Raw genomic sequence first — 20,694 nt, forward strand, 5'->3', positions numbered from 1 at the left:
TTAAAAGAAAAAGTAGTGTTTGTTGCAGGGTACTCACTCAGTCAGTCTAAAGAATGAAAGAAAAGCTTAAGTCTATTCATGCTGTGTGTGGCTTTTTTTAATTAGGTAATATAATGGAATTGGTGTGCTTCTTTGTTTTATAAAGTATACTGGATAGAAAAATGGGAATATATGATGATAAGTAGCAAGCGTAATAATAATAATAGTAATATATCAGAGCAATTGAAAAAGTTTATTTTTACTTTAGACTATGAATTGAATAGTGTTCTGTATAATAATGAGTTTTTAAATATCCGATTAAAAGAACAGCATACAGTTTTAAGGGATCAAATATTGGAACAAATTAGTGGTTTATCAATTTCTTCAAACAAATCATGCATTAATGAACACATTGAACCAATACTTCCTATTATATGGAATAGATATCAATCATTATGCATTGAATGGTTTTATAAATGGAAGCAATTATTAAAGGAAACATCTAACATATCTGCCAAAGGAAGGTCTCACAATAATCGTAAAGGTAATATTACTGTTGAGTTCCGTATTATGAAATCAAAATTATCTAAGTTAATGAAGATTTTCCATAGATTTTATTATCAGATTTTAGAATATATTATATGCTATTTTGATACATCGTTAGTGATATCAACACAGGTAACTAGTGGTTTAAATTTAGGAAATCATATTCAGAAATTATCTCATTTAGCTAAAAATCGTTATTTGTTGCAAACTACAGATAAGGGAACAGTTCATGTGGTATTGTCATTTTATTATTGTCTACTATATCTAGGTAAGATACGGTACCACCAAACAATATTAGAAGATCCACTCCATATAAAGTATAAAAGGAATAAGCATGTTGAATTACTGAAGACTAATGATATTTTCCAAAAGGCTAAAAGATACTGGATTATGGCGACAATTGTAGTGCCATCCATGGATGAGAGTTATAAGCAACTATCTAAAGTATTTTTACATTGTAATAATTATTCAAAGGCAATATTTTATCATGTAAGATGTTATTTTGCCAGGTCTAATAGTTCAAAAGCAAATAGTTATAATGATATTATAGATTTTTTCAAAGAAAGATATTGGAGAAGAGAGAATAGACAATTTGAAAAAATGGATAATATTGAATATGACCTTGTGAGTAGTACTATGGAAATTATTAGATACTATCTTTTACTAAATAATTCAAAATTTAATCAAACAAACAACTCAATTGACGAGAATGGAGAAATTTTAGAGCTGAAATCTAATATTTTATTAAAACTGCAAGATCCTCAAGTGTTCATGTATCATGAATTTTGGATTGACATAATTATTACTATGATCGGAATATCAACATTAATTATGGAAAATAGCAATGCTAATGATAAAAAGTCACTATCAGCGGTTTCTTCTTTTGTTCATTGGAATGAGAGAATTCATAAATTGTTTATAAGATTTGTATTCGATATTTTATTCCACATTATAACATATATTAATAAAATGATATCCTATGATGAAATTGATATAAATAGAATTGATCCATTTTTAACTATTTTAAGAGTTATGAATTGTTGGATAAAATCACACATTCCTGTTTTAAGGTTTGCACATAGATATTTACCCATTTGCCACATAATATCTGAATTTATTAATCAAATTAATAAATCTTCCAGATACAGTTGGATTTCATATAAAAATGAAAAACCTAAAAGATCATATCTATTTATGGATGATGTTTTATTACGGGACTTCACATGTATTGGTTATAGCTTAACTGATTTCAACGATACAGAAGTGTTTCATATGGATAACTTTATTAATAGATTAACAGGCAATGCACCAAGGACGTGTCTTTTAAGTAAGGAACAAGAAACTGAATTAAAATTGATAGCAATTGTAACGTCAATGAAACGGTTTTTACACCATAATAAATGTGGAACTACAATAAAATTGCAAGAAGAAGAAACAGTGAAGGAAAAGACAAAGAATAATTACTGGTGAACACTGTACAAATTTTTTCAAGTATGTATGAACAAGTTTACATATATATTTGGTTATTTGATAGAATTTTGTATTTTGAAGATGTTCATAGTAAGTCCAATTATTAATCTAAATATCTTCTAAATCCCCAATACCACACTGTATAGTATCTAATAAAGGCTGTGTATAAACATACAATATTTGTGACAACAGCAGTAAAAGATCTAAAGATCCTTGAACTTCACTTCCCATTTCTTTGTGCCTTTAGATGCGGATTTTTTAATTCCCGTCTGCGGCATAGGTAGCGACTTTTTTTCTACAAAATAGAATACAGTCAATCGAGAATCAAAAGTTCGAACAAAAGTTCTCGAAGACTTGAAGCTAGATCTGTCTAGGAGTTTTCCAAGTAAGGTACAGGTCCAAATATGTGTGTATAAATGTGTACTCTCTTTTTATTAGATTCACCTTCTGATGTTTTTAATACAAACAAACAGTCAACCAAATCCCATCACTCTCTATACACGCATTATTATATTGTATTATTTTATTTCAATTGTAAATGGAGGTGAACCAGTCATCTCAGCGTAACGATCTACCTATTAATAAGTCAAATTCAGTATTAGCTTCAAGTTTTCAATCAGATAATGGTCAAAGGTCAGAAGAGTCGTCTTTAGCAGTGTTACATGGGAGCTTTGCACCCAGTAATATAAATAGACGATTTTCTATAAGTTCCACTCCTCTATCATATTATAAAAATATACCAGCTCTTAATGATGATAGTATGATCAAACTAAATAAGATTGTCACTTCCCTGCCAGATGTAGATTGTTCAGTTTATGGATTTTGCAAGAATCAAAAATATGTTAATAAAGTCAATCCTAATAACAATAATAGTAGTGAATATCCTAATAAAAATACTATAAAAACCACATCTCTAAGTGATATACGAAAGAAAATATCAAGTAAATGGCCATCTCAATTGAATAGGAGATTGACACAAGAATCTATTATATCTAATTTCCCCTTTAAAGCATCTGCACATAGATCACAGATTTTTCCTGTTGTAGATACAGACACTTTGATATCCAACACTGCAGACGAACCAGTTTATGGATCGTCAATATCAACAGCCCCAACAGTTCATACTGTATCAAAGTCTAAATCTAAATCTAAATCAGAGTTGTTAGCTAGTGCCTCGGCAAGAAAAGTAATCCAGAAGACTAGAAGTCAAAACAAAAATGATCGTGGTTCAATCTACTCTATGTCTGATCCTATTGGCCGTAGAATTAATGAAAATGATATGAATTTTAATATTGTTCGTAGTATGTTGACTGGGATTAGAGTGTCATGTGAATCAATAACATCTAATTCTTCAAAATACTCCACCAATTCTATCGATAAATATTTTTTTGATACAAATGGTAATTTTTTGGGGGAGAATATAAAATCTTTTGAATCATTTGGATTTGAATTTAAAGATTATTTTGGCTCCATTTTTTTAAAGATAAGAAATACTTTTAATGTAGGTACTAAAGAATATTTGGAATCATTGACTTCGAAATATGTATTAAATGAATTAAATTCACCAGGTAAAAGTGGATCATTCTTCTATTTTTCCAAAGATTATAAATATATTATTAAAACTATCCATCGCAATGAACATATTCATTTAAGAAAATATTTAAGTACATATTATAAATACATTAAGGATAATCCTAATACAATGATTTGCCAATACTATGGATTACATAGAGTAAAATTACCAAGGTCTTTTAAAAATAGAATACAAAATCGTAAAATTTACTTGGTGGTAATGTATAATGTTTTTCCCCCATGGATTAAAATGGATTTAACATATGATTTAAAAGGGTCCAAATTTGGTAGATACACGGATGTGTGTAATCAAAATAGTGAAAATGATATTAGGAAAGATTTGAATTGGATCCATGAGGGTAAAAAGTTGACATTTAACGACAGCGAAGTAAAAACAAATTTTCTAAATCAGCTATGGAAGGATGTCAATTTATTGGCTAGTATGAATACTATGGACTATTCGTTGTTAGTTGGAATCCATTTTAAGAATAACTCTCATACATTAAAGACAACTGATATGCCATCATTATTATCCATTGATATAAAGCATGTAAACAATTCAATATCTAACAATGATTTAATCTATTTTGTTGGTATTATTGATTGTTTAACAGACTATTCTATTATTAAAAAATTAGAGACCATAGTACGTTCCATTAACCATAAACCTAGCAATATTAGCGCTACTCCACCTTACTATTATGCATTGAGATTATATAAATTTATTGCATTTTCTATAGAAGTAAAACACGTTGATAATAATAATAGTACATAGAAATAATTGCATCTTGACTAAAAAATATATATTCATTCTACAATAAAAAGAAGCCTGTAAACCACTATATCTTTCTAACTTTTTGCATCTTTAGTTAACAGTTGTGACATTGCTCCTTTTTTGATTCCCAACATGTTATATTTATTCAACTGCATATATATATCTTCTGAAATATTAGAGTCATTAAGAGTTTTTGATTCAATCTGGCCCTACTAATTATGTTTTATAAATGATCCTCATATGTGCTGAATTCAAATGCTCTAGAATTAATAGAAAGTGTTGAGAATGAGCGCCTTTATTCATTGGATATATAGTAAACATTCTCAATATTGTATTAAACAGATTTAGTATACAAAATTATAATAAAGTTCTTCACTTTCTTTCTCTATATACAACATAAAAATAATAATATACAAAGATTGTAAATAAGATAAAAAAAATGTATGATGAAATCCTTGGCTTTATATATGTTAATATTAAGCCATTTTCCTCTACGAACAGTAAGATATTTAATAAACAAACTCAACAACCTTTGGTGACCTCTCAACAATTATTACTCAACAATTTATCGTTTAGTGTCTACTAAAATCTTATTGTTCTATCTATTTCATTATAGAACATTTTATTTCAACAGAAAGACTAATTAGATCTTAGTAAACACAAAGCTATTTCAAAGTGCAAAATAAGTATTGTTTATTTAACTGGTGACAAAACAAATTGAAAAGCTTCTACCACCTGTAGAAAAGAGTTGCAAGATATAAAAATAAAAAAAGCCAATAATTTTTTGTATCATGTTTCTATCCTTTGTAGACTTCTATATATATATATCGCACATACAAAATAAGATCAAAAAACTAGAATATATTTTTTGCAAGTTATAAATATATAATAATGGGAATTGAGATTGTATACTCTGTAAGAAGCTCTTGTTGAAAATCCTCAAGAAAGTTGCCTGCAGGTAACACTAAATGTTGAGGTGAAGAACTTGGAACAGCAGAAATGCTGTATTCAAGGATGTGAGTTTGCTCGAACCGACGAACGATCATCGGATGAGCATTAGTGGCAAATTACTGAGAAGTTTTTTTGAGAGGCCTGTGATTATTAAGAGATGGTGCTAGAAATAATTATCAGCATTAATAGTCGTATTCTATCTAATAGGTTTCACCTAGATGATAAGAGGAACAATACTGTTGAAAATTAGCGCCTGTAGTTATTGCGCATAGAAAGTAAAAATTTTCAATGTTATATTGATATATATAGTGTACAAAATTATAGTTAAGTGTAAGGAACCTAACTGGAAATCCAATAGATACGCAATTCCGAGGATAACCCCTGAGTGTCTGGGTGGAGAATTGGTACGTCCATGTGCGCAGTGGCTCGTAGAAGGTATTGAATCTGATTGGAGGATTTCCAGGGAGTGAGAATTATATCAGATCTTGTCAAGAGGCCTTTGATTATTGAGAGATATGCCAGGGGTAATCATCTTATTTAAGTACATCTTAGTAATGATATTAAGAGGCAACTCTTAATATTATACAAGAACAACACGAAGAAGTAATACAACATCAGGATTATTAATTAATAATATACATAGCTTATGTAAGAGTGTTTATACTTATACTAATTGATATGATTCATCCAGTTACATACAACAACTCTTACATTAAGTTTTTCAGTTTTTATCTTTATATCTAATATATAGATAATAATGTATAAAAGACGAACATGGGAAGAAACATGATATGAAAAAAATGTTGGTTTAATATATTTTTGTATCTGGCACATCTCATTTAGATATAGCACCAAATTTAAGATGAGATTTGTTTGCGTTTACTGATAAGCAAACAATACATTTTCCATTTTTTGCTTGTCAATTAATGTTTACTAAAATCTAATTGGTCTATTATTTATTCTAGAACGTTCGATTCCAGCAGAACCATCTTCCATAACCTTTTTCTTATAGATAATTTATATATTATATATATATACATATTGGAATTTGGAGCCTTCTGTGTCCATGGTAATGGTAGATATCATTAAGTTATAGATACTTGTTTTTGTTTTTGTATTAAATACCTGTACATATTTATTATATAATGTATTCAGTATACATTCTTTTATTTACTTTAAGTTTTCTTTTAAAGTTTTTCATTTCTTTTCAAATCTTCGAAAGACATATTTGGTGAAAATTAAAATGTTTTCCTGATATTATATACATCCGTACACCACATAATATATAGAAAAACTAATTAAAAATAATTCTTATGAAAATGGCAGTAATAAACTCTCATTTTTCAACAATACATAAATAGAACAACAAGACAAGTAACTTCAAATAAATATATTTAGCTCGATATAAGCTGCTCAATATATAAGACCGTATTAATAATTGCATTACTGATTGTATCAATTATTGTCTCGATTATTAATAAATTATCCGTTTGATATTTCTAGCGCTTCCCCGAATAATATTAGTAGTTATTCAAATAATCGAGACAGTAATCAACTATAGTCGATAATATAATTACTAAAATGGTCTTATATATTGAGCGGCTTTAACAAGCTAATATATATATTCGAAATTACTTCTTGTTACTTGCTTGTTGTTCTATTTTGTTTATATATAATACATAAATCATTTACAAGAAACGGTTATGGAAGATGATCTTTTTTCTCCAGAAAACGTTGTCCTTTTATATGTTTTCTGGAGCTCGATCGATTATTCAGATTAGTACATTAATGATCTGACTGGTTCAAACCCTAAAATTTATTACATTAATTCTCTAATCATGGTAATTATTATCCTACTCTGCAACACTCTGTTGTAGAATAGAATAGTTATAACCATCAAGATTACATAAGATCCTGAATGAATCTAGAACCAATTAGTGTATTAATAAGCCATACATGTGCTACAACATTAGATGCTGCATAATAAAAAGATTGGATTACATAAGATCTTGGCAAATCTAGAATTTACCTATTGTTTTATTAAGTCCCACGTGTATTACTAATCACCATGATTAGAGAATTGGGATGCAGTTCTAATCCACTAAATTAATGTAATAAATTTTAGGATTGAACCAGTCAGATTATTAATGTACTAATTTAATGTACTAACCTGAATAATCGATCGAGCTCCAGAAAACATATAAAAGGACAACGTTTTCTGGAGATAAAAGACCATCTTCCATAACCGTTTCTTGTGAATAATATATATATTATATATCAACATAAATAAAAAAAACAAGCAAGTAACAAGTCAAGTAACTTCGAATAAGTACATTAGCTCGATATAAGCCGCTTAATATATAAGACCGTTTTAGTAATTATACTATCGACTATAGTTGATTACTGTCTCGATTATTTGAATTACTATTAATATTATTTGCGCTTCCCTGGAATACACAAAGAACTTCACCATACCATACTACAACACACTCTGTTGTGGAATAGAATAGTTATAACCATCAAGATTACATAAGATCCTGAATGAATCTAGAACCAATTAGTGTATTAATAAGCCTTACATGTGCTACAACATTAGATGCTGCATAATAAAAAGATTGGATTACATAAGATCTTGGCAAATCTAGAATTTACCTATTGTTTTATTAAGTCCCACGTGTATTACTAATCACCATGATTAGAGAATTGGGATGCAGTTCTAATCCAGTAGTGCACCTAAATTAATATAATAAATTTTAGGGTTTGAATCAGTCAAGTCATTAATGTAGTAATCTGAATAATCGATCGAGCTCCAGAAAACATATAAAAGGACAACGTTTTCAGGAGATAAAAGATCATCTTCCATAACCGTTTCTTGTAAATAATTTATATATTATATATGAACAAAAGGAGAATAACAAGCAAGTAACAAATCAAGTAACTTCGAATAAGTACATTAGCTCGATATAAGCCGCTTAATATATAAGACCGTTTTAGTAATTATACTATCGACTATAGTTGATTACTGTCTCGATTATTTGAATTACTATTAATATTATTTGCGCTTCCCTGGAATACACAAAGAACTTCACCACACCATACTACAACAACTGGTAGCGTTTATTTCATCATGTCCTCGAATAATTTAAATATGAACGAATTTTTAGACGCTATTGATGCATCTACGGCTACAGAACATCATACCACCGCACCAACCACTACTCCTGCTCCAACTACTAACCTAACCGCTGACCCTACTTCTGCTCCTGCTCCAGTCCCATCCGATTCCAAATACTACAGTACTGCTCCAATGCGCTTCTCTGGTCGCTATGATTTATTTAAACTACCAGATTTCCTTGTTACTGTCGAAGCACAACTTTATGCTCGAAACCTCCAAACAGATGTGGATCGTATAGCTTTTTTTGGCCGAAACTTAACTGGACCCGCTGCTCAATGGTATGTCCAATGGATCCGTAATCATGACCAACATTCCTATGAACAATTCCTTGTGGATTTTAAAAATAAGTTTATTGGTATGATCGACCCTCATGCCATCCTCAATGCGTTCCAACGCTTGAAGGAAGCTACCGTTGGCATTGACGCTTATAATCAAAAGTTTTCACAACTATTAGCTTTGATGCCTTCAAACATTTGGACTCCCAAGGGAGAATTACTTTTTTATTATCGCGGTCTTACTCCTGATACTGCCCGTATGGTAGCTCTAGCTCGCCCTACCACTGTTGATGCTGCTATGGAAGCTGCCAGTGAAACAGTTTCCATCACCAACCGTTCATTTCCTACCTTCACCACCTATGATATGGATGGAGACATCCATATGACCGCTGCTCTTAACCCAGTCCCTATGGACTCTACTACTGATCATCATCCTCAAGTTGCTGCTGTTTATCGTTCACACGGAAGAGGGGGCAGAAAGGGAAATCACAAATCTTCCCAAGCAAACAAACAACCAATTAAGCGTCCCTCTCGTCAATATTGTATTGATCATGGTTTATGTTTCTATTGTTACAAGCCATTACACCGCTACAGTGACTGCCCTAACCGTAAGGCGAGCAGTCCCAAATGAAAAACAATTCTACAACAAAACCGTCACACTAGCTCCCATCGTGTCCGCTCCCCATCCACTCGTAGGCAACAGTTGCCAAATTAAAATGTTTATTAAAGAAAAACCTGTCAATGTTTTAGTGGATACTGGTTCCCCCACATCATTTATTAGAGCCGATATTGCTGACAACCTCAAGTTAACACGTTCTACCGCTCCGCCATTCCGTTTTAGAGGTGTTGTATCATCCGAATCGTCATACACTAACGAATCCACCGAAATTTTACTTGAACTCGATGACATAAAAATTAAAACACCCGTATACATAACTGATGCTATTACTTTTGAAATCATAATAGGACACCCGATTATATCATCTCACCCGCTGCTCCACAAGATATTAAATAACAAGAAACCGGTCCCTGAATACATTGTATCCGTACTTACCGAGAATGATACCGAAGAATTAGATGTTGAAAATGCTGCTGCTGTGTTTGCTATAAAGATTTCTGAAACAGATACAGATGATCGATTTGATAAACTACCTCGCTGGTTAAAAGAGAAATATTCTGCTACAGTCCGCGATGATTTACCACCTAAGAAATTCGCTGAACCTCCAAAGGTTGAACACGAGATCGAAATTAAGCCGGGTGCACGCCTGCCTAGAAGACAGCCATATCAGACGACACCAAAAATAGAACAAGAGATAAACCTGATCGTTGCCGACCTTCTCGAAAAGAAATTCATTGTACCCTCCAAGTCACCCTGTAGTTCACCAGTGGTTCTAGTTAAAAAGAAAGATGGTACATATCGTTTATGTGTGGACTACAGAGCTCTAAATACTGTGACAATCAAAGACCCGTTTCCATTACCTAGAATCGACAACCTATTGGCCAAGATTGGCTCTTCAACCATTTTTTCAACTTTGGACCTCCACTCAGGGTATCACCAAATACCTATGAAAATGGACGATCGTTTCAAAACCGCTTTTGTTACTCCTAATGGAAAGTATGAATATACCGTCATGCCGTTTGGTCTCGTTAATGCTCCAAGCACGTTTGCTCGTTATATGGCTGATTTATTTAGGGACTTACCATATGTCTGTGTTTACCTCGACGATATTTTAATTCACTCCCGTTCCGTTGATGAACATTGGAAACATATAGACATCGTATTGCAAAGGTTAACTCAAGAAGGATTAATTGTAAAAAAGAAAAAATGTAACTTTGCCGCTAAATCTGTTGAATTTTTGGGATACACTATCTCTGCTAATAAAATCCAACCGTTGATCTCGAAATGTGCAGCTATAGAACAATTTCCCACTCCCAGAACAATTAAAGAAGCTCAAAGATTTTTGGGTATGATAAACTATTATAGACGCTTTATACCCCGCTGCTCTCACATCCAACAACCGATTCAGGATTACATACATGGTAAAAGTAAGTGGTCGACGGATCAAGATGAGAGCTTTAACACATTAAAGTCACACCTAATCTCAAACCCAATATTAGTCTCCTTTAAACACGATGGTCATTACAGATTAACAACCGACGCTTCAAAGAATGGATTAGGTGCTGTACTCGAAGAAGTGAATGAGCAAGGAAAAATTCTCGGGGTCGTGGGTTATTTTTCAAAAACTTTACAAGGCGCTCAAAAAAATTACTCTGCTGGAGATCTTGAACTCCTAGCCATTGTCGAAGCCTTATCACATTTTAAATATATGCTTCATGGCATGCATTTTATATTGAGAACAGACCATATTAGTTTACTAACGGCACAAAAGAACAAAGAACCCTCTCGTAGAGTAATTAAATGGTTAAATGAATTAGCCGAATATGATTTTAAACTAGAATACTTAGCAGGTCCAAAGAATGTAGTAGCTGATGCTATTTCCAGAGCAGATTACAATATTGCTGCTATTGAAGATGCTGCCGTCACATTAGATCCGAAAAATTGGTACGAAGAATACCTAGCTGACCCATTATGTGCTGCCTGTTTTGTTTATATTACCAAACTTGATACAAAAGACTTACCCATTTGCAACTCATCATTGTTCAAGAAATATATGAAGAAATTGAACTTATCAAGAACCTTTCGCCATTGTTTTACAATTAATGACAATATTATTTACTTTAAAGAACGCTATGTTGTTCCCAACGCTAAACGAAATGAAGTCCTTCGAATATATCACGACCATGGCCTTTATGGTGGTCATTTCGGTTCAACCGTTACATACAATAAAATTGCAAGTCGTTATTATTGGCCAAAATTACACCACTCTGTTAATGAATATGTCTCTTCCTGTATACAATGCCAGTTGATTAAATCTCATCGCCCTAATAGACAGGGCTTATTGATGCCTTCTGAAGTTCCCGAAGGTCGATGGTTAAATATTAGCATAGATTTTGTATCTGGTTTACCTAAATCAGAACAAGGTAACGACATGATTATGGTTGTAGTCGACATGTTTTCAAAAAGAACTCACTTAATTGCTGGTAGTTACCCATTTGATACTACTTCCGTTATTAATGCTTTATTCCGTTATATTTTCGCTTACCATGGATTTCCATATTCCATTACTTCAGATAGAGATCCTCGTTTTACCTCTACAGAATACCAAGAAATGGCAAAAAGGTTGAATATAAAATTGAAAATGTCCACAGCAAATCACCCACAAACAGATGGTCAAACTGAACGTACAATACAGATCCTTAATAGGTTATTAAAGACTTATACTGGTAACAATCATAGACAATGGGATCGTTTACTTCCTCACATCGAATTCGTCTATAACTCTACTCCCAATCGCGTAACCAAGACAGCTCCTTTTGAAGTAGATATTGGATACATCCCTAATGAACCAATCATAGTTACAGGAGATGCTGTTTCTTCCCGTCATGATTCAACACAAGAACTAGCCACAAAGTTGAAAGCACTTACTTTACGCACAAAAGATTTCTTAACTGAGAATCAGATCAACATGGAAGTTACACATAACAAAGGGAGGAAGGAAGTTACCTTTGAAATTGGTGATTTTGTACTGCTACATCGTGATGCTTATTTTAAGAGAGGTCAATATCTAAAGCTACAACCCATATACGTTGGCCCATTTAAGGTAGTTAAGAAAATAAATGACAATGCTTACGAATTAGATTTACCTTCGATGAAAAAGACTCACAGAGTTATTAATGTTGAAAAACTAAAACCGTTAAAACGTAGAAAAGACCGCTATCCAAAAGATCCGCCTAATACTGCTGCCGAAAGGAAATTAAGAGTACATGAAATTATTAATGTAGTCGGTTACGATAAAGATAACAAAGTGTTTTATTGTCATATGGAAGATGTTGATCCGACTATTACAGTAGAATATCCAGTAGAAGAATTTAACTTACTCCCAACAAATATTGGTCAATCTTTAATTGACAATTTCGTACAATTATGGAAACAAGGTTCCCAAGAGAGAGAGGAAGATGTTGTGGAATAGAATAGTTATAACCATCAAGATTACATAAGATCCTGAATGAATCTAGAACCAATTAGTGTATTAATAAGCCTTACATGTGCTACAACATTAGATGCTGCATAATAAAAAGATTGGATTACATAAGATCTTGGCAAATCTAGAATTTACCTATTGTTTTATTAAGTCCCACGTGTATTACTAATCACCATGATTAGAGAATTGGGATGCAGTTCTAATCCAGTAGTGCACCTAAATTAATATAATAAATTTTAGGGTTTGAATCAGTCAAGTCATTAATGTAGTAATCTGAATAATCGATCGAGCTCCAGAAAACATATAAAAGGACAACGTTTTCAGGAGATAAAAGATCATCTTCCATAACCGTTTCTTGTAAATAATTTATATATTATATATGAACAAAAGGAGAATAACAAGCAAGTAACAAATCAAGTAACTTCGAATAAGTACATTAGCTCGATATAAGCCGCTTAATATATAAGACCGTTTTAGTAATTATACTATCGACTATAGTTGATTACTGTCTCGATTATTTGAATTACTATTAATATTATTTGCGCTTCCCTGGAATACACAAAGAACTTCACCACACCATACTACAACACACTCCATCGCTGGAGTTGGTTCCTTGGCCCAGTTGGTTAAGGCACCGTGCTAATAACGCGGGGATCAGCGGTTCGATCCCGCTAGGAACCATTCTTTTTGTAATGTGCTGTTGTGCAGTGTGTAATATCTCTGACATTACTATTTAGGGTTTCGTTTAGAAAAATGAGGTTTAATGTAACATATGAAATCTCGATGTCACTATAAACGATCTTGTGAACTCCTTTAGTCGACGATAACGCTTTTGTTTTTCTTGCTTATCTTGTTTATATAACTGTAATATCCTTGATATTACTGTTTAGGGTTTGTTTAGAAAAATGAGGGTTGACGATATTTTTCTAAACTTTCCTTTTTGCAAATTTTACAAACATAGATAAAAACAGGAGTAACCAACATAAGTACAAGAGAGCAGCCAAAAACGAAGAATAAAGAACAAGGCACCAAGGATTGCATAAGCTTAGATATATAGTATATAAGTGTATACTATTAGGTTATCTTAGATTAGGGGTATAGATATATAGATATATAGGAATACTACATCTAGAGATATAGAAAGAGTCTATATCTTATATCTATCTAAGTGAAATATTATTGAGATTTCGACAAGATTAACTGTTATCAGAAACACATAACCTAAGAGTTGTTACAATAACTATGTTTATCTGTATATCTGTGTATATTAGTTTACTCTTTATGTAGAGTATAGTTTATATGTCATATATAGACAACAATTTAAGCTGTTTCTATCTATTTAGCGTCTAGAAGAGTATATCTCTCGTAATCGCTTCATCTATTACAGTTTACGGTGTTTCTCTAAATTTTCCTTTTTGCAAAATTTTACAAAAATACATAAAAGCAAGAGTAACCAACATAAGTACAAGAAAGCAACCAAGAAGAACACCAAGGAACAATGAACATTACAGTACTATTCCTGATATTATAATATTTTTATGATGTATAATAGATGAAAATTCTATTACGAAAGATATGCTCTTCTAGACACTAAAATAGATAAATATGGCTTACTTAGTTGTCTATATATGATATACAAACTATATTTTGCGCAAGGAGTAAACTAACATACGCAGATATACAGATAAACATAGTTAAACAAACAAGATAAACAAAAGCGTCGTCATCGACTAAAGAATTCACGAGATCGTTTATAGTGACATCGAGATTTCATATGTCACATGATGTGTGAATTTTCAATATATAACAGAATTTAGAGAGATTACCTTAAGAGGAATTGCACAACATCATATAGATAGTTGAGAAAGAACTATCACAGGCATATTTTTTTACAAGTATTAACTATTCACCTGTGATATAATGATTTTCATAGTTTTAATCTTCTGGCATTATGTATTTTTATATATATTTTTTAAAACTAAATCGGATTTTTCATTAGCAATTCATTTCAAGAATGAATCTTTTGAAATACGTTTCAAATCAACAATTTTGTTCTTGCTTTGCTATATATTAATATATATCATATAGAAACTTTCTGAATTTGAAGGTTTCTTTGCTCAGTCGGTTAATGTGCCGTGTAATGTCTGATTCTACTGTAAACTGTAAGGACTTTATATAACTTCACCTATTGAAATTTATTAAATTTAGTTTTAAAATTTCAATGTCTGCTTTTCTCAAAAGAAATATTTCTCTAGTATAAATACTTTACCTCATTAATGGTAAAAATTAAGATAATACTAAATTATGAATGACCAATATTCAAAATATATTATGTATGCTTAAAAATATCTAGAGTTGAATTAATCAACTAATATAGTAAACTACACATAGTATATTGCGGACATTCGGAGAAAAATCGTGGCTTTTTAAATTTTTTGCGTAACACTTATTTCACTTAATAACCATTTCACTAGAATAGGAAAAAAATAAAGTATAATTTTTTCTGATTGTGCTATGAACAGCAATTTTAGTGTATAACTAAATTAAATAAATTAAATCTTAAATCATACCAAAAATAGTTTAGATATCTTATTTATTAAACAATCTACCACATGTATAATATAAAAATTTGGAAAACAATGTATTTATTTATTGAAACTTTTTAGTCCTTATTATTACTAAACATGGATGCTTATCTCTCTCTTTCGTTTTTCTATTCATGGTATCTTCTTATAATATGCCGTTGAATAGATTCATAATCAACGGATAGCAATCAGTGAGGATACGTCATTTAAATTAATGTTACCAAATTTTTTTATCCCATTTTAATGTTTGTGCTAGTGATTAATAGCCATAGCTCTGTTATATATGAGGAAAGTATACTTACTTCTCCTCATTAAATTTAGATTATTTTTACTTTTCATAGAATGTAAAAATGATTTATCAATAAAAGTAACTACACTATATACAAAAAAGCACTAATGCATTATATACAATACACGTATACTATATGAGTGAGTTGGTTATTTCTAATCTATTAAGTAGTGTGATTACAATGCTTTCAACCCTTGAAAACAATATCTTCTAACAGTATTACACCAAAATTTTATTAACTTCGCAAGTATCTATTTTTTAGCTTTCTTCTTAAATAAGCCAAATTTCTTTTTCTTACTTTTGCCACTCTCAACACTCTGAGATGTATTATTGCTAGTAAATGAAGCTGGTGATGATTCTACAACATTAGACACACTTGGTGGTAATGAAGGTGTCTTCAATTGGATTGGTACACTAGAAGACTGTTGGGTATGTAGTTCGTTTTGGTTATGTTGAGGACTTGGCTCCTGTTGTTGTTTTTGAAAATTAGGTATTACTTTAACATTAGAAGTCGTTCCAACAGGACGAAGTTGAGTTTGCACTACTGAGTTCATAGAAACATTCCCAAGATTATCCACGTCCGCAGAGGAAGTACTAATTTGCCGTTGTTGCAATTGTTGTTGATTAAAATTAGCTGGAACATGTTGCAATGTATTCGCACGCACTGTGGAGTTCAAATTATTGAATGATGCACTATGGATATTTTGTTGCGGCTGTTGTTGCGTATTTCTCATACGTGTTTGAAAATTCATGCTCTGACTTGATAATGAGTTTAATCTACTTTGACTATTAACAGAAGGGGGAGCATTATTTATCATATTGTTTTGGAAGGCGTTTATATTAGTACTTGAAGGATTACGGAGATTTAGCATATTACTTGCTCTGTTTTTCCTACTTGTTGGTTTGATCGTGTGTAAAAATGGTTGTTGCTGTTGCTGTTGCGATTGTGCTTGTTGTGGTTGTATCAAATTACCACTGTATGCCATACCTGATGAAATCGGTTCATTAAAATTAAGTGCGGAAACAGAAGCAGAGCTAGCTCCATATATACCTCTACTTTGACGCATGTTAGATATGTGAGTTTGTTGTGGGACTTGATTCAATGGTTGATTTCTGGAAATAATTTGATTACTTGTTTGAGGAGGTAACTGACTATTAGACATAATCATATTATGTTTTCTACCGGCATATTGTTGCTGTTGTAGTGCTCTTCTTTGTAACTCTAACTCACGTTCCTGTAGCTCTAATTCTTTTCTTTTTAAATCTAATTCACGTTCTTGTAAGGTTCTACTTTCTTCCATCTTATTTAGTGATGTACTTGATTCACCACCATTTGCATTTATATTTTGTGAGGAAGAAATAACATTAGAACTTATGGATTGTTGTTGTTGTTGCTGCTCCTGCTGGTCGTTATTTTTAGAAGTATTCATGTTTCTTATCGGGGAATCACCATATGAAACACCAAAAATAGCCATATCTTGTAAATCATTCAAATTTGGAGTACCAGTAGCTTTATACCCATTTGAAAAGTTTTGTGCATTTTCCAAATTCCTATTAACAACTTTGTTTCCATCACCATGACCCATATTACTATTACTATTATCATTGTTATTCGTTGTAACAACCTTTTTGTTATTAATACTTGGATTGTTGTCATTCACACCTTGGTTCAAACCTAATTCATTTATTTGATAATTTAGTTTCTGAATCTGGGACTCATAATTATTAACAGTTATAATATGATCCTTATTAATTAATTTCAACTGCTCTCTCAATTGTTCTATGCTAACATTATTTTCATTTATTTGATTATTCTTGGATTTCAAATTTTCTTTCAATTGACTTATCTCTTTTTCTAACGTGTTATTTTTAATCTTTAAATCATTAATAATTTCATCACTTTTGTTGTTTTTAGATTCTTTAATATTAGTTGAATTTCTTGTAAACCATTTAGATTCACCATTATTAATCTTTTGAATTTGTGACATCATAGAATATAAAAATTCCAAATATGGGGTTTTAATATTTTGATCATCTGCAAGTAATATAATTTGTAACCAAATTAAATCAATATTCAATGGAGATGTTTTATTGATAAAATTATATACTAATGGTGGCATCTCATCTGAATATAATGATTGCCAATAGTTCAAGAGATTGGATTCGCTATTCATTGAAGGATTTAACTCTATACCCATTTTATTAATTAAAGTAATCACTTCAGAGACTAAACCAGATATCAAAGGTTTAGCTAAAATCAAATTAGGTAAATTTTGAGGGTTAGCTTCTTCTAACATAATTAAAAGTGGATCAAAACATATTTGTGTTAAAGATAGCTCCCATTGAACTTTTAAGAATTGTTTAGAAGAAAAGTTGCATAAATTTATTGATTCCTTTGGGAATAGTTTTTTAAATAATCTTTCAAAAGTATTCAATAAATTTTGTGTTGTGGAACTATAATTTTTAGAACTGCTGTCACCTAAATAAATTGTATTTTGTTTGCCTTTTGCACCAAATTGTTTGAATACATTTATTCTTTTATCAGTATCAACAGATTTAATATGACGAATTTCAAAATCTGATATAATACTTAATACATTAATCTTATGATTAGAATTAATGGACATTCTAACAAATGGTTCCAATTGGACACTTCCTGTACTTTCAACAAATATTTTTGTACTATTAGTTATTAAAGGTAATAATTGAGAAGAAATCGTAGATAGTTGTTGTAAAGAGATGGCACTAAGAATAATTAAATCAAAAAGCACATTTTTGTTTGTATTTTGAATTAATTGATTTATTGAATTGAAATGATTTGTTAATTGGAATGTTTCTAAACCATAGGAATAACTCTCGATTTCATATTGATTCGAATCTAAATCACTAACGTGATAAAGATCTACACTATCGGCCAATTGGAATCTAGATGCTAATAATATAATATTAGGGTTATCACCAACTAGAAGAACTTTTAAAGAAGCCATCATTTAATATGTCTGATCTCTTCTTTCTCCTTTTTATTTTGATTTTCTTACTTCTATGATAAAATAATATTCTTAAATATATAGATATGTCTATGCAAACAAAAGGATGAGACAATGTATTTATCTTGGTTTTATGCAAAATGGAAACAAAAAAAAAAGTGAAAGAAAAAGAAAGAAATCTAAAACTATTTATCAAATATTAAAATTATTCTATTTTGGTAATAAAAGATATTACCAGTCTATTTCCTTATTTTTTTTTATTTCAATTATCCTTATTCAGTGAAAAGAGGTTTCTTTTTTTCTTAATTCGATACTTTTTTTTTACCAATGATACTGGGAAGCAAAAAAAAATATGAATAGGAAATAGTGTCTAGCAAAGTAGTACAAAAATAGTCTTGGTTGTTGCAAAATCCTGCAAAAAAAAAGAAACCAAAAAACAAAAATATGAGGAGAAACTAGTACTAGCTTTGTTATTCTCTTAATAAAATTGATCGATCTAATACGAAGAGTTTTGTCCGACAACGACGAAGTTCAATGTGTAAGAAAAAAAAAATAAGAACAAAAAATAAAATAAGAGCATTTCTCTAAACATTCAATAACATCAACAGTGATACCAAGGAGCCTAGTTTTAACGTCGGCATATAATAGAGGATACAAAAGGAGGACATTACTAAAAAGTTGTTTCCTTCCACCCTCGAGCAAAAAAAAAAAAGCGACGCCTCGAAATCTCGAAAAACTGTCTGCTTTTTCTTTTTTTTTTATTTTTATCTTTTTTTTTTCTTATTCTCTGTCAGATTGACGAAAAAAAAAAAAAATTCAAAAAAAAACAAAGCAGAAATAGTGTCTTTGATTTGAGGCTTAAAGGGAAAAAAAGATAGACAAATATCGTCCTTTAGTTACAGCCTTTTATCACAAATTTAAACGCGTAAAGGCTGCAATTTGTAGAAACAGAAAATTTTGCTCGTCTTTGCCTTCCTTTTATGTCATTTTCCGTGCATATTCCGTTACGGAAATTGTTTCACAACTGTTTTCGCCCAAATCTCTTTTTCCATTATTTTTGTATTAACTCCCCGCTTTTTCATTACTATTATTATTCCTATTATCTTTTTTTTTTTGGGTTGGACTGATGCAAGAAGTCGGGGCAGTTAAAAGGAAGAAGACGTTTTCTTTCAAGAAGCCTCAAGCATACATCTCAACATTTTTACAAAGAGTGTAAGTATGTAATCGTGGAGCTACTGTTGTATGCATGCAACAACAGAGACATAATATTGGCAAAATTGTTTGTTTCTTTTTTTCTTTTTTTTCTTTTTTCTATCTAGGTGAATTCTTCTAATTTTGATATTGCTAATAATCGATAATATATCTTGGTAATGTTCAAGTATTATAACTGTTTTCTTTTTTCTTTTATATATTCCAACCAAACAGCCCTCTTGTAAGTAAATAAATATAAATATGTACATATATATATATATATATATTAATACCCTATAGTAATATATTAGCAATCGTTGATATGGACTGATAGTAGTGTGCGTTTGCTCACACATCTCTGTCTCCTTATGTCCGTTGCCTTTAAAGAAAAAAATTTGTTTGAAGAAATCAAAATTTTGTGGGAATTTTCTTTTGTTTTTTTTTATAAAAAAATCTTTTCTATTATATGGAACGTTGCTTTAATTTTAACAAAAAACAAAGGTTTCTTTTTCCCTAAAATGGCATTTTGATCTACATCCGAAGTTTTTCATAAGAAAAATACCGCTCTGATCTTTTTAATAGTATTAACAAGTCCTTATATACAGCAAACGTATTCATATATATGAATACATTTCAAAGCTTAGATAAAAATAACCTTGCCTAACTTATTTAGATAGCTTTAAAAGTAAATACAATAGATGAAAAACATTACTCATATTTTCCTTTTTTTGTTTTCAATAAACAATAGAAAGGAACATTTCTTGTACTTTTTCTTAATTTTTTGCTGTATTCCCCA

General features: G+C 30.9%; 4 protein-coding genes and 1 non-coding gene across 5 annotated transcripts; 4 read left to right on the plus strand and 1 right to left on the minus strand.

The window, feature by feature from the left end:
• Window positions 1–171: 171 nt before the first annotated feature.
• On the plus strand, window positions 172–1,995 carry EST1 (Est1p; the record flags this gene model as incomplete). The annotated part of the gene is made up of 1 exon (XM_064857541.1): window positions 172–1,995. One exon carries the CDS (start codon window positions 172–174, stop codon window positions 1,993–1,995), a length of 1,824 nt encoding a protein of 607 aa, XP_064715379.1.
• A 538-nt stretch (window positions 1,996–2,533) lies between these two features.
• On the plus strand, window positions 2,534–4,342 carry PWA37_000888 (uncharacterized protein; the record flags this gene model as incomplete). Its single annotated transcript, XM_064857542.1, has 1 exon — window positions 2,534–4,342. The coding sequence occupies one exon, from the start codon at window positions 2,534–2,536 to the stop codon at window positions 4,340–4,342; it is 1,809 nt and encodes a 602-aa protein (XP_064715380.1).
• Window positions 4,343–9,294: 4,952 nt separating this feature from the next.
• Window positions 9,295–12,834, plus strand: PWA37_000889 (uncharacterized protein; the record flags this gene model as incomplete). The annotated part of the gene is made up of 1 exon (XM_064857543.1): window positions 9,295–12,834. The coding sequence occupies one exon, from the start codon at window positions 9,295–9,297 to the stop codon at window positions 12,832–12,834; it is 3,540 nt and encodes a 1,179-aa protein (XP_064715381.1).
• A 618-nt stretch (window positions 12,835–13,452) lies between these two features.
• Window positions 13,453–13,528, plus strand: PWA37_000890. The gene has a single exon. It is a non-coding gene; the product is annotated as a tRNA-Ile (tRNA).
• A 2,443-nt stretch (window positions 13,529–15,971) lies between these two features.
• Window positions 15,972–18,710, minus strand: SVL3 (Svl3p; the record flags this gene model as incomplete). Its single annotated transcript, XM_064857544.1, has 1 exon — window positions 15,972–18,710. One exon carries the CDS (start codon window positions 18,708–18,710, stop codon window positions 15,972–15,974), a length of 2,739 nt encoding a protein of 912 aa, XP_064715382.1.
• Between the last annotated feature and the right edge of the window lie 1,984 nt (window positions 18,711–20,694).

This window comes from Arxiozyma heterogenica (genome assembly GCF_036370985.1).
Source record: "Arxiozyma heterogenica strain weizmannii chromosome Unknown scaffold_15, whole genome shotgun sequence".
Classification (NCBI taxonomy): Eukaryota; Fungi; Ascomycota; class Saccharomycetes; order Saccharomycetales; family Saccharomycetaceae; genus Arxiozyma; species Arxiozyma heterogenica.